The sequence below is a fragment of the Dipodomys spectabilis genome, unplaced genomic scaffold (genome assembly GCF_019054845.1).
Source record: "Dipodomys spectabilis isolate Male_0828 unplaced genomic scaffold, ASM1905484v1 ptg000024l, whole genome shotgun sequence".
NCBI lineage: Eukaryota > Metazoa > Chordata > Mammalia > Rodentia > Heteromyidae > Dipodomys > Dipodomys spectabilis.
The window spans coordinates 32281085-32301186 of NW_024870701.1; the positions used below are offsets into that span (position 1 = coordinate 32281085).

General features: G+C 41.7%; 1 protein-coding gene across 1 annotated transcript in view; it reads left to right on the forward strand.

Annotated features, from left to right (window-relative positions):
• Onecut2 (one cut homeobox 2) overlaps positions 1–10303 on the forward strand; it is a 37085-nt gene extending 26782 nt beyond the window's left edge. Inside the window, exon 2 of the mRNA XM_042675332.1 lies at positions 10017–10303. Within this exon, the coding sequence (XP_042531266.1) occupies positions 10017–10303 (287 nt within the window). The remainder of the gene's footprint in view (positions 1–10016) is intronic.
• Positions 10304–20102: the final 9799 nt, after the last annotated feature.

The following is a 20102-nucleotide window of genomic DNA, read 5'->3' on the forward strand; positions in this document are numbered from 1 at the left end:
ATCAAAAGACTATTGATCTTTTTGTTTACTAATTGTGAATCTAGGAAAACTTATTACATTTTATATTTTATTCTAACATTTTTATCTGTGTGTTCACTTGGATTTTTCTATGTACACATAATCAATATTGATTTTTTATGTTTGGTAACTGGCCACATTGCTGAGCTTCCTGATTACTTCTAATTTGTCTTGAAAGCTCTCAGGTTTTCTAAGTTAAGAAAAAAACAATCATATTAGTGTATAATTATGAAGGTTCTGTTTCTGACTGGAGAAACAATATAGAGTAGCTGCGAAGTGGAAGGAGTCTGGAGTTGGACTACCCAAATCCCAGCTTTATCATTTACTATGAAACTCAACTGGTTGGTTGAATTCTGTATACCTTGCTATCATGCATTATAAACAGCCTCAGAGTGGCTAAACAGTTAGTTTACACAATTAGGACAGTTGGCACAATTAGTGCCAATGTATTCACTTTATGTCAATCTTTGCCATTAAACAAATGAGTTTCACTCCTTTCTAAATTTTTACTTTTTGTTTTTCTTATTGTATGGCTGCTTTTCTGACATAATATTGAGCAGTAGTAGTGCTTGTAGGTCTCATCTGAAACTTTGACACTTTGAACATTTTCTTCTTGTTTTATTATAGGCACAGCTGTTTGGCTTTCCAGGTCTGACCTCTAAAATCATCTTTAGACTTCCAAATCTAGTGCTAAACTCTGAGAATCTTCACATCATTGAGATCTTGTAAAAGGGAGCATCAAGCTAGCCCCCCTTTGGCAGCTCTTTTAGTGTAGCCTTTCCAAAAAATGTCCATTGGTGATGTGATAAATCTCCTAAGCGAGTCTGGAAAAAGCCCCACGGTATTGGCTGTTCTTTTTCCCTTTGGACAATATCACATTCTTACACTTTTAAGTTTGATTACATTTTTAGTAAACTAAGAGTATTCTTCAGGCTATTTTCTTTTCCTTCCTTCCTTCCTTCCTTCCTTCCTTCCTTCCTTCCTTCCTTCCTTCCTTCCTTCCTTCCCTCCCTCCCTCCCTCCCTCCCTCCTTCCCTCCCTCCCTCTCTCTCTTTCTCTTTCTTTCTTTTTTGTACTTTTTTATTGTAAAAATATACAGAGGGGTTACAGTTACATGAGCAAGGTAATAAGTATATTTCCTATTGAGCATTGTTGCCTCCTCCTTTGTTTTTCCCCTACCATCCCTTTCTTCCCACCTCCACAACTACCCCCCTCTCCCCCCACCCCACCAAAGTTATAAATTTCATTTTCAACATAGTGTCTGTATATCTCATTGTTACAGTGGGTCAACCTGTATTGCTATTTAAGCATTTTGTTTTTTCCCCTCCCCAAATCAGGGAAATATATATATATATACATATATATATATATTTATACACACACACACACACACACAAGATGCAGAGCACCGACATCTAATGCAGTGAAAACGGGTTATACCGTGGGGGAGGAGCATACAAAGAAACAAAAAACCCCACATGGTATATTATAAATACGTTAGAAACGATAGCAGCAAGAAAAAAATATTTGTGTCCCTATCTTAGGGTTCATTTCACTTAACATTATCTTGTATGGTCATATGTACATAGCTTTTGACCTTTTCTATTTGTCCTACACATGTACTAGTTAGTGCAAATAAGGGAAACCATAGGACCTATGTTTCTTTTTCTTTCTTTATTTGTGCTAGTCCTGGGGCTTGAACTTAGGGCCTGTTCATTGTCTCTAAGCTCCTTTGGCTCAGGGCTAGCACTCTACAACTTGAGCCACTGTGCCTTTTCTGACTCTGTGTGTGTGTGTGTGTGTGTGTGTGTGTGTGTTTGGAGATAAGAGTCTTACAGACTTTCCTGCCCAGGCTGGCTTCAAACCACAATCCTTAGATCTCAACCTCTTGAGTAGCTAGGATTACAGGCATGAGCCACCAGCACCTAGCTCAGGCTATTTTGCTTTTATGAAAAGTATGTAGAGTTTGTGAATCATTATATAACTAAGAATGCATCCCAACAGGAAAGACCACCTAAGCTGCAAATCCTAGCCCTGAAATCATTGCCTGTTTTATTCTTTATTTTATTCAGTGCTCCTACTAATTGTTCGTTTCCTGAAACTTCTTTATCTTGTTGCCTTTTTATGACACCTACTTCTATAGATTTCTGCTTTTCTTCATAAATTCCATTTTCTGTTTCACAAAAGCCATTGCTTCTTTGCCATTATATTGTGATATCAAGTGATTCTTTAAAATGATCTTTAACTGTTCATGTTTTCAGATGAAATTTTTCTGATTTGCATATCACAATCCCTTTTCCTAGTTTCCACTATTTTTCATCCATCTCTTCGATCCTGATTATTTGTCCACAAATGGCAAAAAGCCCATTCAAGCTTGAAGTAGACAGTAGAAAGACGTGTGTGTTGTTCATTAGTTTGTTTCTGGGTGTCAGCATATTCATTATAAGATGGTGTTGAATGGCCAGTAAATACACTTAGCTTAGCTTCTATTCCAACAGCATTTTTTGTCACTGGAACCTACTGGCTAGACATTGATCCATGGTCTACTTCCATGCCTCAGTTGTCCATAAGCTGTCCAGTCGCATACACTTGCTGTTTTTTTGTTTGGTGATTTTTTTTTCTATTAACTAGTCCTGGTGCCTGTATCAGGACCTGGGCACTGTCCTTTAGCGTATGTGCTCAAGGTCAGTGCTCTACCACTTGAGCCAATCTCCACTTCCAGCGTTTTTCTGGTTGATTGCTGGCTTCCAACCTTGATCCTCAGATCTCAGTCTCCTGTGTAGCTAGGATTATTGGTGTGAACTGCCCGCACCGGCTCCCCCAATATACTCATAACACATCAGGATCATGTCTTGTCCTTTGCTTATCTGGAATATTCTCTAAAGAAGTGATCGACTACCCCCAGTGTCCGTTTGCCTCCACCTCACCTCCAGTTTTCTTTGCCAGTTTTCTCAAGTTGCAATTCTCAATGGGCAGGTGGACAGGAGTAGACAGCACTGCCTTGCAAAAGGCAGCACCGTCCAAGCAAACTGATAACTACTGAATTTGAGAGGTTAAGGGATTCAGATGGCTTTTTTCTTTTTTTAAAAATATTAAATCCAGATGTTATTTTCAATCCAACTCCATTGGCTTTGGGTTTAGATTTAAAAAAAAATCCCCAAAAATGTTCAGAACCGGTTGACTGCAGTTGTCGTTTTTTAGTGTGGTAAAGCTTTTATTTTAAATCTTTGAAGTGATTACAGTGGGAAGTGAGAGAGGTTACCCGGGCTTCTCTGGCCATTGGAAGCCAGATGTTCCTGTCCAGAATCAAGTATTTGTTTTTATAGCTCATGGCTTCCTGGATGGGTTGGGGGGATGCAGCTATGCAGCACGGCTGGAGACCCTTCTCTGCAGGATTTGCGTAGGCAGAGTAGACGGCTGACAACTGAGACTTCCAGGGCTGAGTGCCCCATGTATTCCTAAACATCCACGGGAATGGATAGAAGGGCGCCTGTGTTCTCAGGGTTCTGTGCTGCCTAGCGCTCTTTAGGTTGAGTGAATCATGCTATCCAGTCTCCTTATCTTTAAATTAGGAGATCGGACCAAATGGTCTCTTAAGTCCTCCTACCTTGAGACCCCAGTGTTCTATCTGCTCTGGCCTAGCAGCCTGGTTGGATTTTAGCAACATGCTCTTGGGAGCTCCTTGTTCTTGCTCTCAGAATTCCTGCTCAGAGGGAAGTAAAAGCAGTGGGCACATCCTCAATTGGTGTGCACACTCCTGTGTGCTTCTTGCCCGAGGACTTGGCAGGTGACAGAGAACTTGCAGCCCAGGGCACAGAGAGCTGTACCTTCCTCCTGCCCTGTGGCCACCCTGGGCCTCTGCCACACCTTCCCCTGCAAAGCAGGATGCCAGGCATTGAGAGCCTTCTGTTCCTGATCCCTAACATGCACTGACTTTCCACTGGGACAGGGAATAAAACTTGAAAGAATGTCTTTGAGGCTCACCAACTGAGAAAGGTCACTGTACTGTTTGCCTTCTGTTAAACAGAAAATGCTTTATAATAGCCTATCCAACATTCAAGAGAAAGCAGGGGCTCTGGAGTATGGAGAAAGGCAGGTAACTTATCATTGATCTTTCACAGTTTCCAAGTGAGGGGGGGGGGGTACCATAGGAAATAACCTCATGGTCAGAAATGTATCAGGGTGAATATACTCCATGTCTGACAACACCAAGCCTCCAGACTCCAGGCATCGCTGAACCTGAGGACTCCCCCTAGTCTGTCTAATTAGGGCTGTCCAGAAGACAGACACCAGAAGAGGTGGGGTGTGCTCATGGTTATATAGTCCTCCTGTGCTCTCTTGCTTCTTTCTCCAACTCTCTTCTCTTCCTCACTTGCCTCCCTACCCCCATTCTCAAAAATATATTCTAAATATTTATTTATTTATTCTAATAAGCCAGGCTGCTGGGAGAGCAGCTCTTAGACTGGCCCATGGTTTGTTCCTCCTGGAGTATCTTGTGTGCCCAAGATATTTTGCCAAATGGTTTAGAGGTTAGTCTTGCCAAGGCTTTGCCTACAGCTACAATTAGAAGCGAGTAAAAGGAGGCAGGGAACCCATCAACCAGACATGGTCCAAGTCCATTTGCACAGCACATCCCTCCTGTCTTTGCTCTTGGCCTTCCAAAATGGATGTTGGTCTCAAGGTGACTGGCTCTCCTGCCTGAGTGGAGAAGCATTTGGTCTGTGGAGACAGTTTCAGAGGAGAGCCAGCATGGAGCAAAGCTGTTATGTTTCCCATCTGACTCAGACCAAAGACATTGGGAGAAATAAAGGGGAAGTGAAGAGTTCAATTTTCCTCACTCTGTGGGAAAAGGCAGGCTTTGGTGATTAGCCAGGAACCAGAAAGGCAGCGAAAAATGCAAAGCATTAAGCTGCAAACCATTTAATTGACAAAATTTTAGGGGGCACAGAAATCAAATAATAACAGCAAGCACTCCTTCCTGCCAGGTGATAACCAGGGCTCCCGATTTCCACTGGCCCTCACTGGCTGATGGAACTGCTTAGACCCTGAGCCCAAGTCTGTGAGTCGGCCCCTCATCCCAGGTCCCTATAGCAAAGTGCTGGCATCTGTCTCTCTGCTGGCCCAAGAGGCTGCATGACTAAGACTTACCAGCACTGATGGCTTACTGAGCATTAAATATGCACCATCAGTGTATCATTCTTCCTCTTGCTTCCTCGCTTCAATGCAAGGGATCCTATTGGACTTATTTGAGAGACTCTTGACTATGGAAGATTAGTTTCCAGAGGAAGAATGGTCTCCTTAGACAGCACGCCTCTCCCATGGGGTTCTGTTGGTACCAAAAGACCAACTCTTGGAGGAGGCAAGTACAGCGAGTCCATTTCCCTTCTTCACTGGGTGGTTTTCTTCCCCCACTCCCACCGTCTATCCTGGCAAGATCCTCCTGAACTATTCAGGGCAAATATTTACTGAATGCAAGGAGCACTTCTGCATTATTTATTATGAGCTAACAATATCCACCCTATGTAGAGTCTATTTAGATATAAATTAGTGATGTCATGAAACACCAGTGGTCCAGGACCTCTTAGGATCTCTGACACATATATAAAAACACATCCTACAGTCTTACCTCTTCTCCAAGGCTGGGAGTTGGCTATGAGACAATTACATGAGGGAAACAAAAATTTTTAACCTTTTATTTGCCATTTAGTCCTCTGGGAAGTTTACGAAGTTTATGATTGAGTAAGGCTTGGAGAAGCAGTTGAGATCATGAATTTTTAACCTTACCTAACACCTTCCTGGTTTTTTTTCCTCTGTGAAGTAAAAAAGAATAGTCACATTTACTGAGCACCTACCGTGCACTAAGCAGTCCAGCTAGCCTCTTCACATCCTGGCCTTGTGGGCACTAGAATTTGCAGTCTGTAGGTGAGGAAACTGAGGCTTTAGGTCATACAGGCTGATAGCTGGTTGGCACAGAATTAGAAGCTATCTTGACTCTGAGCTGAGGCTTCTCCCCTGTGTCTGGCTCCTCCCTTAAGGAGGGTTGTTTGTTCTTGGCTTCGGTATCATTATATCCAATAGAGAACCACAAGGTGGTTGGCGTAAAACAGCATTTATTTTTGCTCAGAAATCTGTGGGTTGGCTGGGTGGTCCTGCCAGTCCAGACCACACTTAGTTGGCCTTAGCTGGGCTCACTTAAGCATCTGCAGCCAGCTGCTGGGTACACTGACCAGGGTGATCCAGATAGATGGGATTGGGGTCACCTTTCTCCACCAGTGGGCGGGTCTCGGCTTGTCATGCTGCAGCTAAGTTCCTAGAGCCTAGGAAAACTTTCCACCAACCTGATGGCCACCAAGTCAAAGACAAGTTGACATCTCTGGATCTCAGGAGTGGCTGGTAGTCAAAACCAGAACCTCTTTCCCTTACAGTTTCCCCTCAGAAGTGAGTGGTGTGAAAATTTATTCTACTAAGGAACCTGCATCTACTAGTGACTATGTCCCTTGTGACTCATCACAGATTATACACAGATCTTCTGTGCATACTTGTTCGTCTCAAACCGTTTCAGTATTTCTAAAATGAATCAACTTTATTCTTTCTGAGAGAGAGAGGGGAGCAGAGGGGAGGGAGGGAGGCTGGGTGCCAGTGGCTCAGGCTTGTAATCCTAGCTACTCAGGAGGCTGAGATCTGAGAATCACAGTTTGGAGCCAGACTAGGAAGGAAACTCCAAGAGACTCGTAGCTCCAATAAACCACTCAAAAAAGCTGGGAAGTGGCGCTGTGGCTCAAGTGGTAGAGCACTCACCTTGAGCAAAAGAAGCACAAGAACAGTGCCTCGGCCCAGAGTTCAATTCCCAGGTCTGGCAAGAGAGACAGAGACAGACAGACAGAAATAGAAATAGTGAAGGAAAGGGAGGAAGGACACAATAGCCTGGGTAGGTCATCCCATCGTAGGGACATAAATGATCTCTCTGTCTTTACAATAGAAATGAACTCTTGTTGCTCCTCATGCCCCACAAAGAAGCCCATCCTGGGGAGAGAAAGAGGGATGTCAAGAATACTGACGCCCTTCAAGATCTATAAGCCACGCCACCCCATCAACAGTACATTCATCAGCCCATAGCATGTCCTCCCTCCAGAAGAACGAGGAGGAATAGATCTGAAAGGTCTAGAGTAGTGCTACCCTTGCACCTTCTGTAGCCAGATTTCATTCAAGAGAGACTGACCAGCCTGAGGCTGTGGCAGGACTTGGACAGTACCACCTGTGAGCATTGGTTGTCTCAACATTGGATTTCTAACACATTCCTAGGCTGTAGAGAGTCACTGGCACTTTCCTAGCTATTCAGAAATGGGTTCAGAGGGACTGCAGAGTACAGTTCACCTCTGCTCCTCCTTTGGGAAAACCTGGCACCATGGCTTATTCTAAGAATACTGAGGCTCACAACCTCATACTAGACAGTATTCAGTCCATCAGCTGCTTCCTAGATTTTCAAAGCAAGCGAAGCCCTTATTTCCTTCAGCTCCTGACTGTACTTTTGTGAATAAGAATCATAGGCTGACAATGGACAACTTTAAGGACTCTGGGCAAGTTATTTTGAGGTTTTGAATGCTCAGGTGCCTGGCTACCACTTTGCATTTGATGGTGTGGAATCTGGTGGCTTCAGAGAATTATTGGGAATGCCTGGGCAGAAACCTTGATCTGTTCTGTCTTTGCAGTTGTCATACATTTTAAGAATCTTCTCTCTTAAATATACATATATATATATATATATATATATTGCATCTAGCCTATCTATGTCTCACAAAATATACCCTGACAAAACCAATACAGACCTTTATTAGCCTTGTTTAATTATCCTACTTACATTTGATCTTAGCTAAAAGGCCAAGGAGTGATCTAAAACATCCTATTACAAGCACAACAACAGTACTAGCAGAGGATAATTAATATTAGTATGAAAGTTGAGGGCTGTATGCTTAGCTCTAAAAAATAGCAATTGGCACAAGACCTCGGCCAGTGTTTGCAAAAACTATTGGCCTAGATTACCATGCAGCATTGCTTATTGAGAATCCTCCAGATGAGAGCTCGGTGCCAGGCATCCCACGAGCTGAGAGCAGGGGTGGGAATCTAGGAAGCTGCAGTAGCAGAGAGGTCAAGGGCCTGAGGGGGGACTGTAAATGCCCAGAATGCAGAATGTGCTCTGTGCTCTGCAAAGGTGCCGTACAAGAAGCTTCACCTACAGGGCAGTAGGGAATGGTGCCAGTCCTCCGTCAGCCGAACACCTGGGGTGTGGCCCTAGGGCTATCACTTTCACTTTCTCAGTCTCCATTTATTTCTTATCAAAATGGAAAACATTCTGCCAGATTTCCCTAGCTGTGACTTCCCACAGTGCTGGCAGATTTCCTGTCTGTTGAGCTCCCGTGTTCTGGGTCAGAGCTAGCAGCTCTCGATGCTTCTTCACATGGTAGAAGGGGCTCACTGCTTCTCTGGGGGTCTGTTGGATAGGAGCACTAATCCCATTTCTGAGGGCTTCACCTACGGCCCCTCTCACCTTGAAAGCTTGGATTTTTATTTATGTACTTTTGACACATAATGCTGAAATTAAGCACCATGTATCTGTATCTAATATCTACTACGTGTAAATGAAAGGCAGCTAGGAGTTCAACATGCAGATTTGGGAAGAACATAGACAGTAAGACCACAGCCTGGGCTTGCTACCTGGGGCTGGCTGGATGTTTCCTCAGATGCCCAAGGGACCCCTCTGCACAGGATGCTCCCCTGCAGAATATGCTGAGCAGAAAGTACCTGGATTGAGGTTTAGAGACCTCCTCACCCCACCCCTGGCACATCAGGGCTTTTGAGATCACTGCCTTTCCTAAGGCTTTCCACGGCTGTCCTAAGGCTGTACGGTGCCTTCAAGAGCAGGGATTTCTTTTAAATGTTCTTGCGTCTCAACTTGATGCTTTGTACGTCCTCCTGTATTAAAGCCTTATTGGTCACTTTTCTGAGAAGCCAAATCTGTCTGGGATGTGCACCGATTTCCTGAAAGAGTCACCATGCCACTTATCATTGTCCTGAACATTCCCTGGGTCCGTGATCCAAAAAGGACTCCATGAGGACTATTTACACAGACTTGCTAGCTACATCGTAGGATTTTGATTTCAATGTCCTGTCTACATACATCAGTCAGGTGCAGATACCCATTCCTGCTAAACCCGATTCTACAAGTAGTCGTGGACTTACCTTGGGCCCTAAAGCTCTGCCACTGACACTTTGGACCTCTTCCCACCCCCTCACTTCCTGTCTTCCTGTACCTGTTCTTCTTCAAGCTAGCCAATGTAGAATAGGCTAAGATAGTCTTTTTCATGGCCTTGCCTTTCCCTTTCCCTTTCCTTTCCTTTCCTGTCTTTTCACTTTTTCAAAAGTCTAGATGAAGAGGATTTGGGTCAGGATGATACCATCATTCTGTCACTTCTAATTTTGCTCTGTTAACAATTTTTAGAGTCTTATGGATAGAAAGCCTTGATTTGAGGAGAAAATAGGCACTTGTTAAGTTTTGACTGCAGAAGGTAATTTCAGCTCAGCTGAAAACAATTCTAAAGGGTGAATATGAAAGAGGAACCGCCCCCCACCCCAGGCTTCTTTCCCCGCTGGGGACTTGGCAAAAGGTCACTCTCCCCATCACACCAGGAATCAAAAAAAAAAAGAAAGAAAGAAAAGAAGTTTCAGGGTGTGGTGGATGGGAGCAGTGACTAAAAGAGAAAGATAATCACAATCAGTTCCAGAGCAGACTGGGAACTAGCCCTGGCTCGCCTTTCTCCTACCCCCAACTATACAGAGGGCATTCCATCACCAGAATGAACTGGGAAGGGATATTACTGGCAACTGGGCAGTCTGTACAATAAAGCTGAACAGCTTACCTCCCCCCCCCCCCCCCCGCCTCATGACTTTGTCGATGTTGTCAGCCACCATCACTGATTTCTCTCCTTCTCTTTCCCCTCAAGCATGCAAACGCAAAGAGCAAGAACCAAACAAAGACAGGAACAATTCCCAGAAGAAATCCCGCCTGGTGTTCACCGACCTCCAACGCCGCACACTCTTTGCCATCTTCAAGGAGAATAAGCGCCCATCGAAGGAGATGCAGATCACCATTTCCCAGCAGCTGGGCCTGGAGCTCACCACCGTCAGCAACTTCTTCATGAACGCCCGGCGCCGCAGCCTGGAGAAGTGGCAAGATGACCTGAGCACAGGGGGCTCCTCGTCCACCTCCAGCACTTGTACCAAAGCATGATGTGAGGAACTCTCACCCGGGCACAGGTCACCTCCCAACGCGACGATGACAGATAGACCAAAAGGAACATAAAGGAAAAAGACGTCGGATTCTTTTTCTGGGGCCCTTCACTGGTGATTCGAAAGCACAATTCTCTTGAAAAGAAACTTCTAGCTGTAATCATAGGCCAGGTGTTTTTTTGTTTTGTTTTGTTGTTTGTAATGGCTACAGAGTCCAAGTGCAAGCTGAAAATGAATCTCTTTGGACCAGACACTGTCCTCTGAGCAGACTAAGCAACCCAGAAATCCAAATGGGGCCTTCCTGAAGCAACTTCATTCCACCGTAGTGTCAACTAAACTCAGCATTAAGTGTCAACAGTCCACTTCAGGTCCCGTCAAACCTCTTGATTCACTGAAAACCATGTGGATTTGGCCTGTGTGAGGACTCTGAGTTTAGGCTTCGAAGACACTACAATTAGAGAAGAATCTAGCAACAAGGATGACCTCATTTGCTTTCCAAGTGCTTAGCCTCATTCTCTCACAGTATACCAAAGTTCACAGCCATAACATTTAAAAACAAAAAACATCAGAATGATAATTATTGAGCACAAGCTTTAAAAAGTATGAAAGTAAAAATAATAGAAGTCCAAGGACCTGTTTTTTTCCAACTCAGGCACCTTCTCATTGAATGGTTTAGAAAGCTTTAAGTCGACCCAGATTATGATTTTCTTTTCTTTAACCTCCTGGAGATCTCATGTGGTCTTGGATCCGTCAAAAAATAAAAATAAAATTAGTTCACTTGAGCTCAAAATATCAAGCACAACAAAGATGAACAGAAATAAAAGAAGGTTCTGGATTCACCACATCTGGATTTTCAGGACACCTGTTGTGAAGTCATTAGGGAATTGTTGGGAGTGTGGCTTCAAGCACATTTTGCAGTTTGATACAAATTTTGTTTGTACATAACACAGACGCACACTCAGAAGGCCACCTTAACTGTTACGGTACACAGAGCAATGCAGCGTTTTAAAAGATCTAGATTTTTTTAGATCGTTAATGTGTCCCTTTTGATTTACTTACTCATCATCTGGTTCCTCCTATTGTGCATTATGACCACCACCTCACTCATTCTCACTCTCATTTTTGTTCCCACATCCATCCCATTAGGAAGGATGTATCCAGTGTTTTCTAGAAAGAAAAGAGAAAAAAAAAATCAAACCACCATCCATGTTGCTCATGACTGTCATCAAGTCTTAACTCTCTTCCATTGTTGACTCATCCTAGCAAAACAGCTGAATAAAACTGGAGGAAACACAGCACACCAAAGAAGCAGAATACTGCAAACCAAAGACACTTACTACTTGCCATTTTCTAGCCTAAAAATACTGTGATTACTTTTAGAAATCAAAAAACCTCTGCAACTCCAAATGGCATTCAGCTCTTGAATTCTTCTCGCCCTCTGGCTGAGTGGACCAGCTATGCCAAGGATATTAGCCGAGCCACCCCGTCAGTGGCTTGACCCCGCCAGCTCTGGTTTCTGGCTGTCTCCTTCCCATAGCAAGCTGAAGCGTGCCCACAGAACTCGGGGAGATTGCTAAGGTCACGATGTGCATAGTTACCAGTGAATGGCCCCAGATGGACATCGTGGGGGTGTTCAAAGCAAGCCAAACGCTGCAGTGATTTACAGACACTTGAGACTGACTTTTGTATGAACTACTTAATCGAAACCAAAGAAATTTTTTCTGCACCTACTTCTGCAACAAACCAACTGTCCCATTACATGAATGAGAAAATCCGTAAACAGTGCAAATCACCACCTTCAAGAAGGAAGCACGCCAGAAAACAAAACAAAACAACAAAAACAAAACCCCAAAACAACAGAAAGACACACTGTGTTCAAACAGATCTCTTGGGACATTTTTTTTTTGAAGCAGATTTGAAAGAAAGGGTTGAAACACAGATGAACATCAGGAGACGCCTCCTCAGTGGCTGCTGCTTCAAATGACAACTCATGCGGTAATCTTAAAGTTGAAGATTGTCTTTAATTTGTGCCTATGCAGTTTTTTCAAAAGAAACACGGAACAGAGCAACAGAAACCTCAACAGCTACAATACCAAAGATGAGGATTTCTCACACCTTTTTTTTTTTTTCTTTTCAGTTCATTGTCTCCTTTTGCCTGGCTAAAATACTAATAGCGCCATTGATCTGTATAAAGGTAATCAATTTTATTTTCTCCGAGCAACGAAAGGAAAGGGTCATTTATTTGCTGTTATTGTTTCCCGTTAGTTTTGTTTTATGGCTTTTTTACTCCTGCGTGGAATCTCGTAAATGGTTCCATGGACTCCAAGTTTAAGATGTTAGGATACTGAATGACTTCTCTCCATTCAGTAGAGTGTAGGGAATGACATTGTCACTTGAATGTTCTTTGCTTAACCCTTAGACTTGGTTCCTTCTGTGTTCAGAGTCTCATCATCAGGGGAGGGAAGGGGAGTGAGGGTCAAGGGTAGAGGTCTTGATGACATGTCCTCTTTGGAGCCACAGAACCAAAGAATTTATAGAGGAATTTACAGCCTCGTTTTTCATGTGATCGCTCCATCTTAACAGGGCTTCATTTAGGGGTGGGGAAACATGTAAAAAAAATATTGCCAGTTTCTACTTTTCTATTAGCTTTTTAAAAATCAGCTATAAAGTTGCATTTCTAAAGAAAGATATATATAATATATGAATACATATATAGAGCAAGTTGACATCGGTGATAACCCCAAGTACTTGCTGTCCAAGTTCATATCTTCTTTTAGTCACAGGTTTAATTTGTTATTTGTATTCAGTTCTGAATTTTGCCCATTTCTCATGCCATTCTAGCATTCATTTGCTACTGGGGATGACTTGGAGCATTCAGATTTCTATGAAAATTTCTGGGAAGGGTTGAAACTCAAGTTCAAGCATTTTAACACTTGTCAATGAGTGGATTCATGGTATAAGTGAGTTTTGTTTCTATTTAGAGTCATCTAAATGAATCACACTTCAACCATGATCAAGGCGGGGGAGTGAGATACATCCACCAGACTGGCTCTCTAATTGGGCCATTAACAGTGGGAGGGAGGGGAAGGGAGATCTTCTGAAACTGCTGGGAAGGCTTGGTGGTCCATTCCCACCAGCTGTGGAGTGTGATGCCAACTCAGAAATCCATTCTCCAGGAGATGCCCCGCCCATCAGGGTATTTCCAGTCCACTGGGGATTTCTTGTAGAGAAGTCCAACTTGTGTTGCATTGGGTTGATCAGATTTCCTCAGGGTGGTAATTACCAATTTGCATTGACAAGCCTGTGTGCAACTACTGCTGGCACTGGGGTGGGACAGCGGTGGTGCTGTTGGGGAGAAGTTTCTCAATCTTGGAGGAGAGAAAACACACAGCAGATTTGGGAGAGAGCCCCACTGTCCACTGTCCCACCACATGGGTTGCCCTTTGTATGGACAGCAGGCATGGAGCTCTGGGATTGCTCCCATCTGAGGCACCATTCTGTAACTTTGTCCCTTGTGCCCCCTTGGTCCCTCCCTCATATTCCTGTATCCTTTTCCCTAAGGACCCAGGAAAAGAGCATATTTCAGCTGGGAATTGTTCCCAAATGGATGGATCCAAGTGAATTTGAACTTGAGTATGTCTAATTGAGTCCCTGTGACTTGGGACCAGTGGAAATGGTTGTTCTTGAGAACAGGTTGAGGAACCAAGTGTCTTGGGCTGATTAGTGATTCTTTGGCTCACTAATAATATCAGCGTTTGGGTCTCGGCATCCTCTGAAGATGTGTCTGCAAACAGAGGCTGCCCCTGTGGCCTGACATTTCAACACTGGTCAAACCAGTGCTCTGATAATCTGAGGAAGATGTCATAATATTTTTTAAAAATGTAAGAATTTCTCTTGATAAAATGTCTTATACTAGATCGATCCAGATCATTGATGTCACATCAGAGAGAGAAGTGCTTGCTTCAAAAAAAGTTTGCATATATAAATGCATATGAGTATTTATACATCTATGTATCAAAATTTTAAGCCCTGCTGAATTTCGATTTGTTAGTAAGATGAAATAAAAGATTTGTTATATTAAAAGGTTATAGAATTTAACCCAGCGAGTTTCCTCAAACATTTTTTAAAAAACTTAATTATTTCAGGGAAAAGAAACTATTTAAGCTCTGTTATAGTTTAGAATCAATTTATTTAATCAAGGAAAATTCCAGATGTCTCTGCCATCAGCCAAAAAAAAAAAAAAGGCACAGTGTAAAGGAACAAATCTCAACCCAATTGCACAATTGCACATTTGTGGGGCAACCAAAATCCATATGATCACAACTATGGAGTAGAAAGATACTTTTCTCCATGCTTTTATATAATTTGGTTCCATTTTTGTTTTCAATATGGTTTTGGTACTTGGGATAATTCATTCATTGCAGAATATTTTTTATAAAGCTACACTGATACACTTCTCTCTTTTTTTTTAAAATAAAACAACATTAATATTTAAAAGTTTTTCCACAAAATGTAAAAGAATGTTTAGGTTATACACGTAAAGATTCAGTCTAGCTTGAGGCAGGATGGACCCAGTGTGATACTTTTCTCTGGAAAAATTGCCTATACAGCTTTCTTTTTCCCATAGGCATTTGGCATCTGTGGGCTTCAGAAATCTAACTCATTTTCCTTTCATGCTAAAAGAAACCCCCAGTTAGGAAGATCAGTCTGTTAGAGACATACACATACTTTTCTACGTCAAACAATGTACGTCAAAGCCAAATATGAAAACCTTTTAAATACAAGACTATTTCATCTTGCTAATGCTGGGCACCCATCATTTAGTACCAGTAAATTCCAAGTTAAAAAGATTTATTTGTAAACAGTCACTACAACAGGGAGAAAAGTTTCCATTTTAAGAACTGTCTGCAGAATTATGGGAGTATCATACAATCTCATACAGTATGCCTTTGGAGTGAGCATAGATTTTTCATGTGGTTTTAAAATTGGAATCTTTCAAAAGTTTAAGAACAGCCTGGCTTCCAATGATGCTGCAGAATAATAGAGTTTAAAACGGGAGAAAAAGAGGTAATACCTATGGTTAAGGTTGGCTCCAAGGTCCAAACACAAGTACTTAGACAATAGCACTCTGGATCTTTAACAGTTCAGGGCTGACTTTTTTGCTGCTGAGCTTGCTGATGCTCTGAGAACTTGTCAGCTTAGCCAAGAAGACTGAGTAGGAAATGGTACGGGAAGAAGGGACAGCGCTGGTGTACCCGTTGTTTTCACAGAAGTACTAGATAGCTTAGTAATTTTGTACCTTTAACAAAAGCCAAATAATCTCTGAAACAATAAAAGATTCCAGTTTCAAAACGGTGCCACAAAAAAATGCTTTCTAAAAAAGCATGGCATCTCGGTTGTATAGCTTTCATAAAGTAATGACACCATCTTTAAATACAGATGCCCCCAATTGCCTATTTTTCTCTCAGTGATTTGTTTCTTTGCAAGGTGTAGGAGGGTTGATTATAGGTTTAGAAGGTCCCCAACTACCGAAAAATAATTGTGAAAGCATAAAAATAATAGAAGAAACTCACATGGATAGATGGGCTAGCTGACAGGCCAGGATGTAACTCTCACAAGACCTTCAGTTCTCATTGTTCTCAGATGCCACATGACTCTGACTGGGGAAAATGAGAACTGGAGCCCCAGTTGTTCCATACAAGTTTTGAGTTAGATTGATTGGAATTAAGCAATTAATATGTTCTTATTGGAGAAAATATGTACAGGAAAAAAAACATGCTGAAGGTTGGGTCATTCCATGGAAGTCTTCCACTTGGTTCCATTTGAACAGCAGGCATTTTACAAAGTATAGACCTGGGTAGTTAAGTTTGCCTAAAGCTTATATATTCTGTCTGCTTGAATGTATACAGATTTGGATACATATTTTACCAGGTATTCTCTTAGTTGTCTTTCCAGATATCTAAAGGTGTCTAGACTGTGTACATGCAAGTGTGTACAGACATGCTTCAACCCACACATACACACACATATATACTGTAATCTGTTACAATAAATAAATTACAAATCACCTTTTGACCTGTATGTGGTACTTTTACGATGTACATTGCTTTCATGATTATTTATTGTAACATGGAAAACCAAAGTGCAGGAATTTAAAACAACAAAAGCATCCCACCATTCTCCTCATGTCCACTTGAGATGACTTTCATCTGGGCACACCCAAGAGAAACTCAGCTTGCAAAGGGACTTTGCTATCATGTAACCGTCTGTGTTCTAGTGACACCTGTGCTGGGTGGCTTTGACTAGCTTTATTCCGGATCTCTCATAACTAAAGCTAAATCCAAAGACCTGAAAAAGGACAAAAAATGAAAAAAAGGAAAAACTAGCAACACAAAGCTCAAACCAGTGGGAGAAAGTGGGCTCTGCTTTCCAGGGTTAAGACAGTGGCAATGTGGTTTGAGGAAAGCCACGTTAGCTAGTAGGGAGTGGTGATTTCTTTTCTCATGCTTGTCACGACTAGAATGGTCTTTAATGTGAGAGAGCCTTAGAGGCTATACTTTTCTCCTTTCATTTTACTTAGACTATTGAAAGAGAGTCTACATTTGGTCTATTGAAAAATGAAGGTTAACTCCCACCCCCCATCCCACCCCCCCAAAAAAGCCTATTTGATTCTTCTAGTAATGACCCAATAAGCTAAGTACCATTACTGTAATTAATTTATTTCAATTAGTTTCTAGTACACAATATATAGGATTTGGGGTAATTATGTAATCATCTTTCCTTAGTTTGATTTTTACTCTTTGTTCTTATTTATCAAAATCTAGAGCAGTGGTGCATCCGCGGTGCAAAGCCCTATTTAGAAAAATCTTGAAGTTTAGTTTGCTTTGTAAAACAATGAAATTCTGTTACAGATAGGGAAGAAATACTGGTTACAAAAAAAAAGAATTTGGGTTATTTTTCCTTCTTGAATAAACGTTTAAAATAATGTAATGATTATTAAATTATTTAATTTAAGTTCACAGCCCTACCTGGTACCAGGCGAACTTCACCTCTTAACTATTGGGGCCCTCAGAGCCTTTATATTGTAACTTATTTATTTAACTTATTTAGCATCCATGAAAGATGCATTGTATAGTTGATATTTTTATTTAACACAACAGAGAGCACTATAGTTTGTTTGTTATCAGGACAACAGCAAATTTTGTGGACAAGCAATGACTATTCAACCTGAACCCTGCTTCAGAAAACATGAGCTTCACACCCTGTGTCACCAGCCTGGATTTCGGGGCTTCAATACAGAAACTGGAAAAAGAAGTTTAAAAAAAAAATCATAAACCAAAAAAGAGAAAAACTCTGACACGTAGCTGCTTCCAAGAATGAACTCTGTGTGTGTGTGTAAAGCAACAAGACAAAAAAGGAAAAAAACAAAAAAAGCATAAAAAAAGAAAAAAAAGGAAAAAACTTTCTATTTCTAGTGAGAACCAAAGAAGGCTACCTCACTGACTTTTTCCATTTGTAATTTTAATCGTGTTGATGACACCAAAGATACCAAAGATTTCTTTCTCTGTGCGGTCTGCATTTTGCTTGTGCTCTTTTATCATTTGAACTCTTCTCTCTGCCATATGGTATGTACAGCCACAGCTCAGATACCCCAAAGAAATAGTTGTCTATGTGACGGCGGCTGCTAATTTGGAAAGGGATATTTTCTGTGATTCTCACACATTTGGCTGTCTCCTTCGCACATTCAGGATGCACGTTTCCAATGCTGCTGTAACTGGATTTGCTCAAATTCCGATTTCAAATGGGTAAAGAAGACTGGTTGGAAATGGCCTTCAGTCCTAGCCAGGACCTCTGTCCCTGATCTGGAGCTATCATTGGAGCTTTTCAAATTCCCAGCCACAAAAACTAAACCTCAGGTGGGCGAGTTGGAAGGGGCCTTAGGATAAGTATTTAGCTCCCTATGGCTTGGAGGCTTGCAATAGTCACCCAAGTCAATTATCCCCAGAGTCAAAGCCTTCCCCCCCACCCCAAGCCTCATGACTGCACCTTCATGCTCTGCCAGCTGGGCATGAGATCGTCACATGATAGCCAGTAGGAAAGTGGTAATCCTTGAGCAATGAGCAGTGATGAGGGCTTATCACTGTTTCTATCACAGGAATAATCACAAGCACTTTCAATATCCATGTGGTTCTATTTCCAGAGTCATATATATGATCAGTTACTTAGTAAGGTGGCCATCCTTGAAATATTAAGGCTCACTCAGGACGCTCTGCCCTGGGAAGAAGATATTGATCCAAATAGTGTGATTGTTTTTGAACCTCTCCATTACAAAGTGTTGCATAAATAAGCTTTAAATTCAGTGGGTGGAGAAATTTTACTCTTGGCCCATTGAGTTTAATTATTCTGAGTATTTTTAAGTCTGTATTTACCAAGAGAGAGAACTTGACTGCCATTTGCCATTATAACAATTCAGCCATCTAGCTTTTTTCCTTTTCCTTTTTTTCACTTGAGGGTGTTTACATTTCACTTCTGAGTCAACTCTGTGCCAGAAGTTTAAGCCTTACATTGTTTGATGCGGAAGGGTTATTCATTCTAAATGAAAAAATAAATGACCCCAAAATGTCAGAGGAATGGCTATCCCAGTTTAAAAATAATGGTTACTTAAAGTTGCTTCTCTCTTTTTTTCTTACAAAATTAATTGGTCCTAAGTTTCTTTAGATCCCATTAAGTGATTAAATCACTGTTATGATCATTCATCAAAATGACTTTACATTAGCCAGTGAGTCTTTTTTTAGCTTTGGAACAAATGGGGTTTAGACATATGTGACTACCCATTTCTAGACTAATATAGCTCTTATTGAGTACTAGTCATTTTTGATTTCACATAATTTATCTTTGAGCTTTGTCTATAATTTTATTAGCACAAATTATACAAAGGAATTTCATTGTACTATTTACATAGATGAATGTAATATACTGTGATCAAACTCACCCCCTCTATATGACTGTTGTCTCTGAGCTTTTTAAGGGAGCATTTAGACAAAAACAAAGCTAAGCAAAACCGTCAGTTCATCAGTGCGTACATATATCAAGAGTGTAGCTAGGAAAGAAATGTACAAGGTAGTCTAATAAGCTGTAAGAAACACTCAAATTTTGTGATATACTCAAAAATTGTGAAAATTCCAGCCCATCCAAATAAGCTCAAAGCTCCAAGACAGAGCTGTAAGGCCTTCCAAGCAGCAAATTGGTTCCATTTCCTTCCCAAATTCTTATTGGAAATATATTTCTCAAAATACCTGTGAAATGACAAAGATAATGTAATTCATGAAGCATCAGAGTGCCCCCTGTGAGCTATCCTCAGCCTTCCTCCCACAAAACCCCTTCAAAGCAGAACCTGCAAAATGGCAGCCTGAACACAGAAAACACCCCAGTTGGCAGACCCCTCCTCAGCAATCCCCCCTCAGCCTCATGCTTCACTTGCAAAGTGTGACATAAACCACGGGACGAGTGCCTTGCTTGAACCAAAGCAACGATTTAGCCAGTCTGGACCTCTCTGTGCTTTTTTTAAATCCTTCCTGTGAATACCTCAGCTTCCACTGGGCCTCCATCCAGTAAATTGGTGGTCTTACTGTACTGTGGTGCTTTGCAATGCAACCCTGCAAAGAACAAGATTTGTACTAATACCAAAGGTTCTTTCTCTGTGTCTCTTCCTCCTGCCTCCCCTCTTCTTCCCCCTTTTCTATTCTTCATGGTTCCAAAGCTTTAATATGAACCTGGGCATGTTGGCAATGCAGACCGCG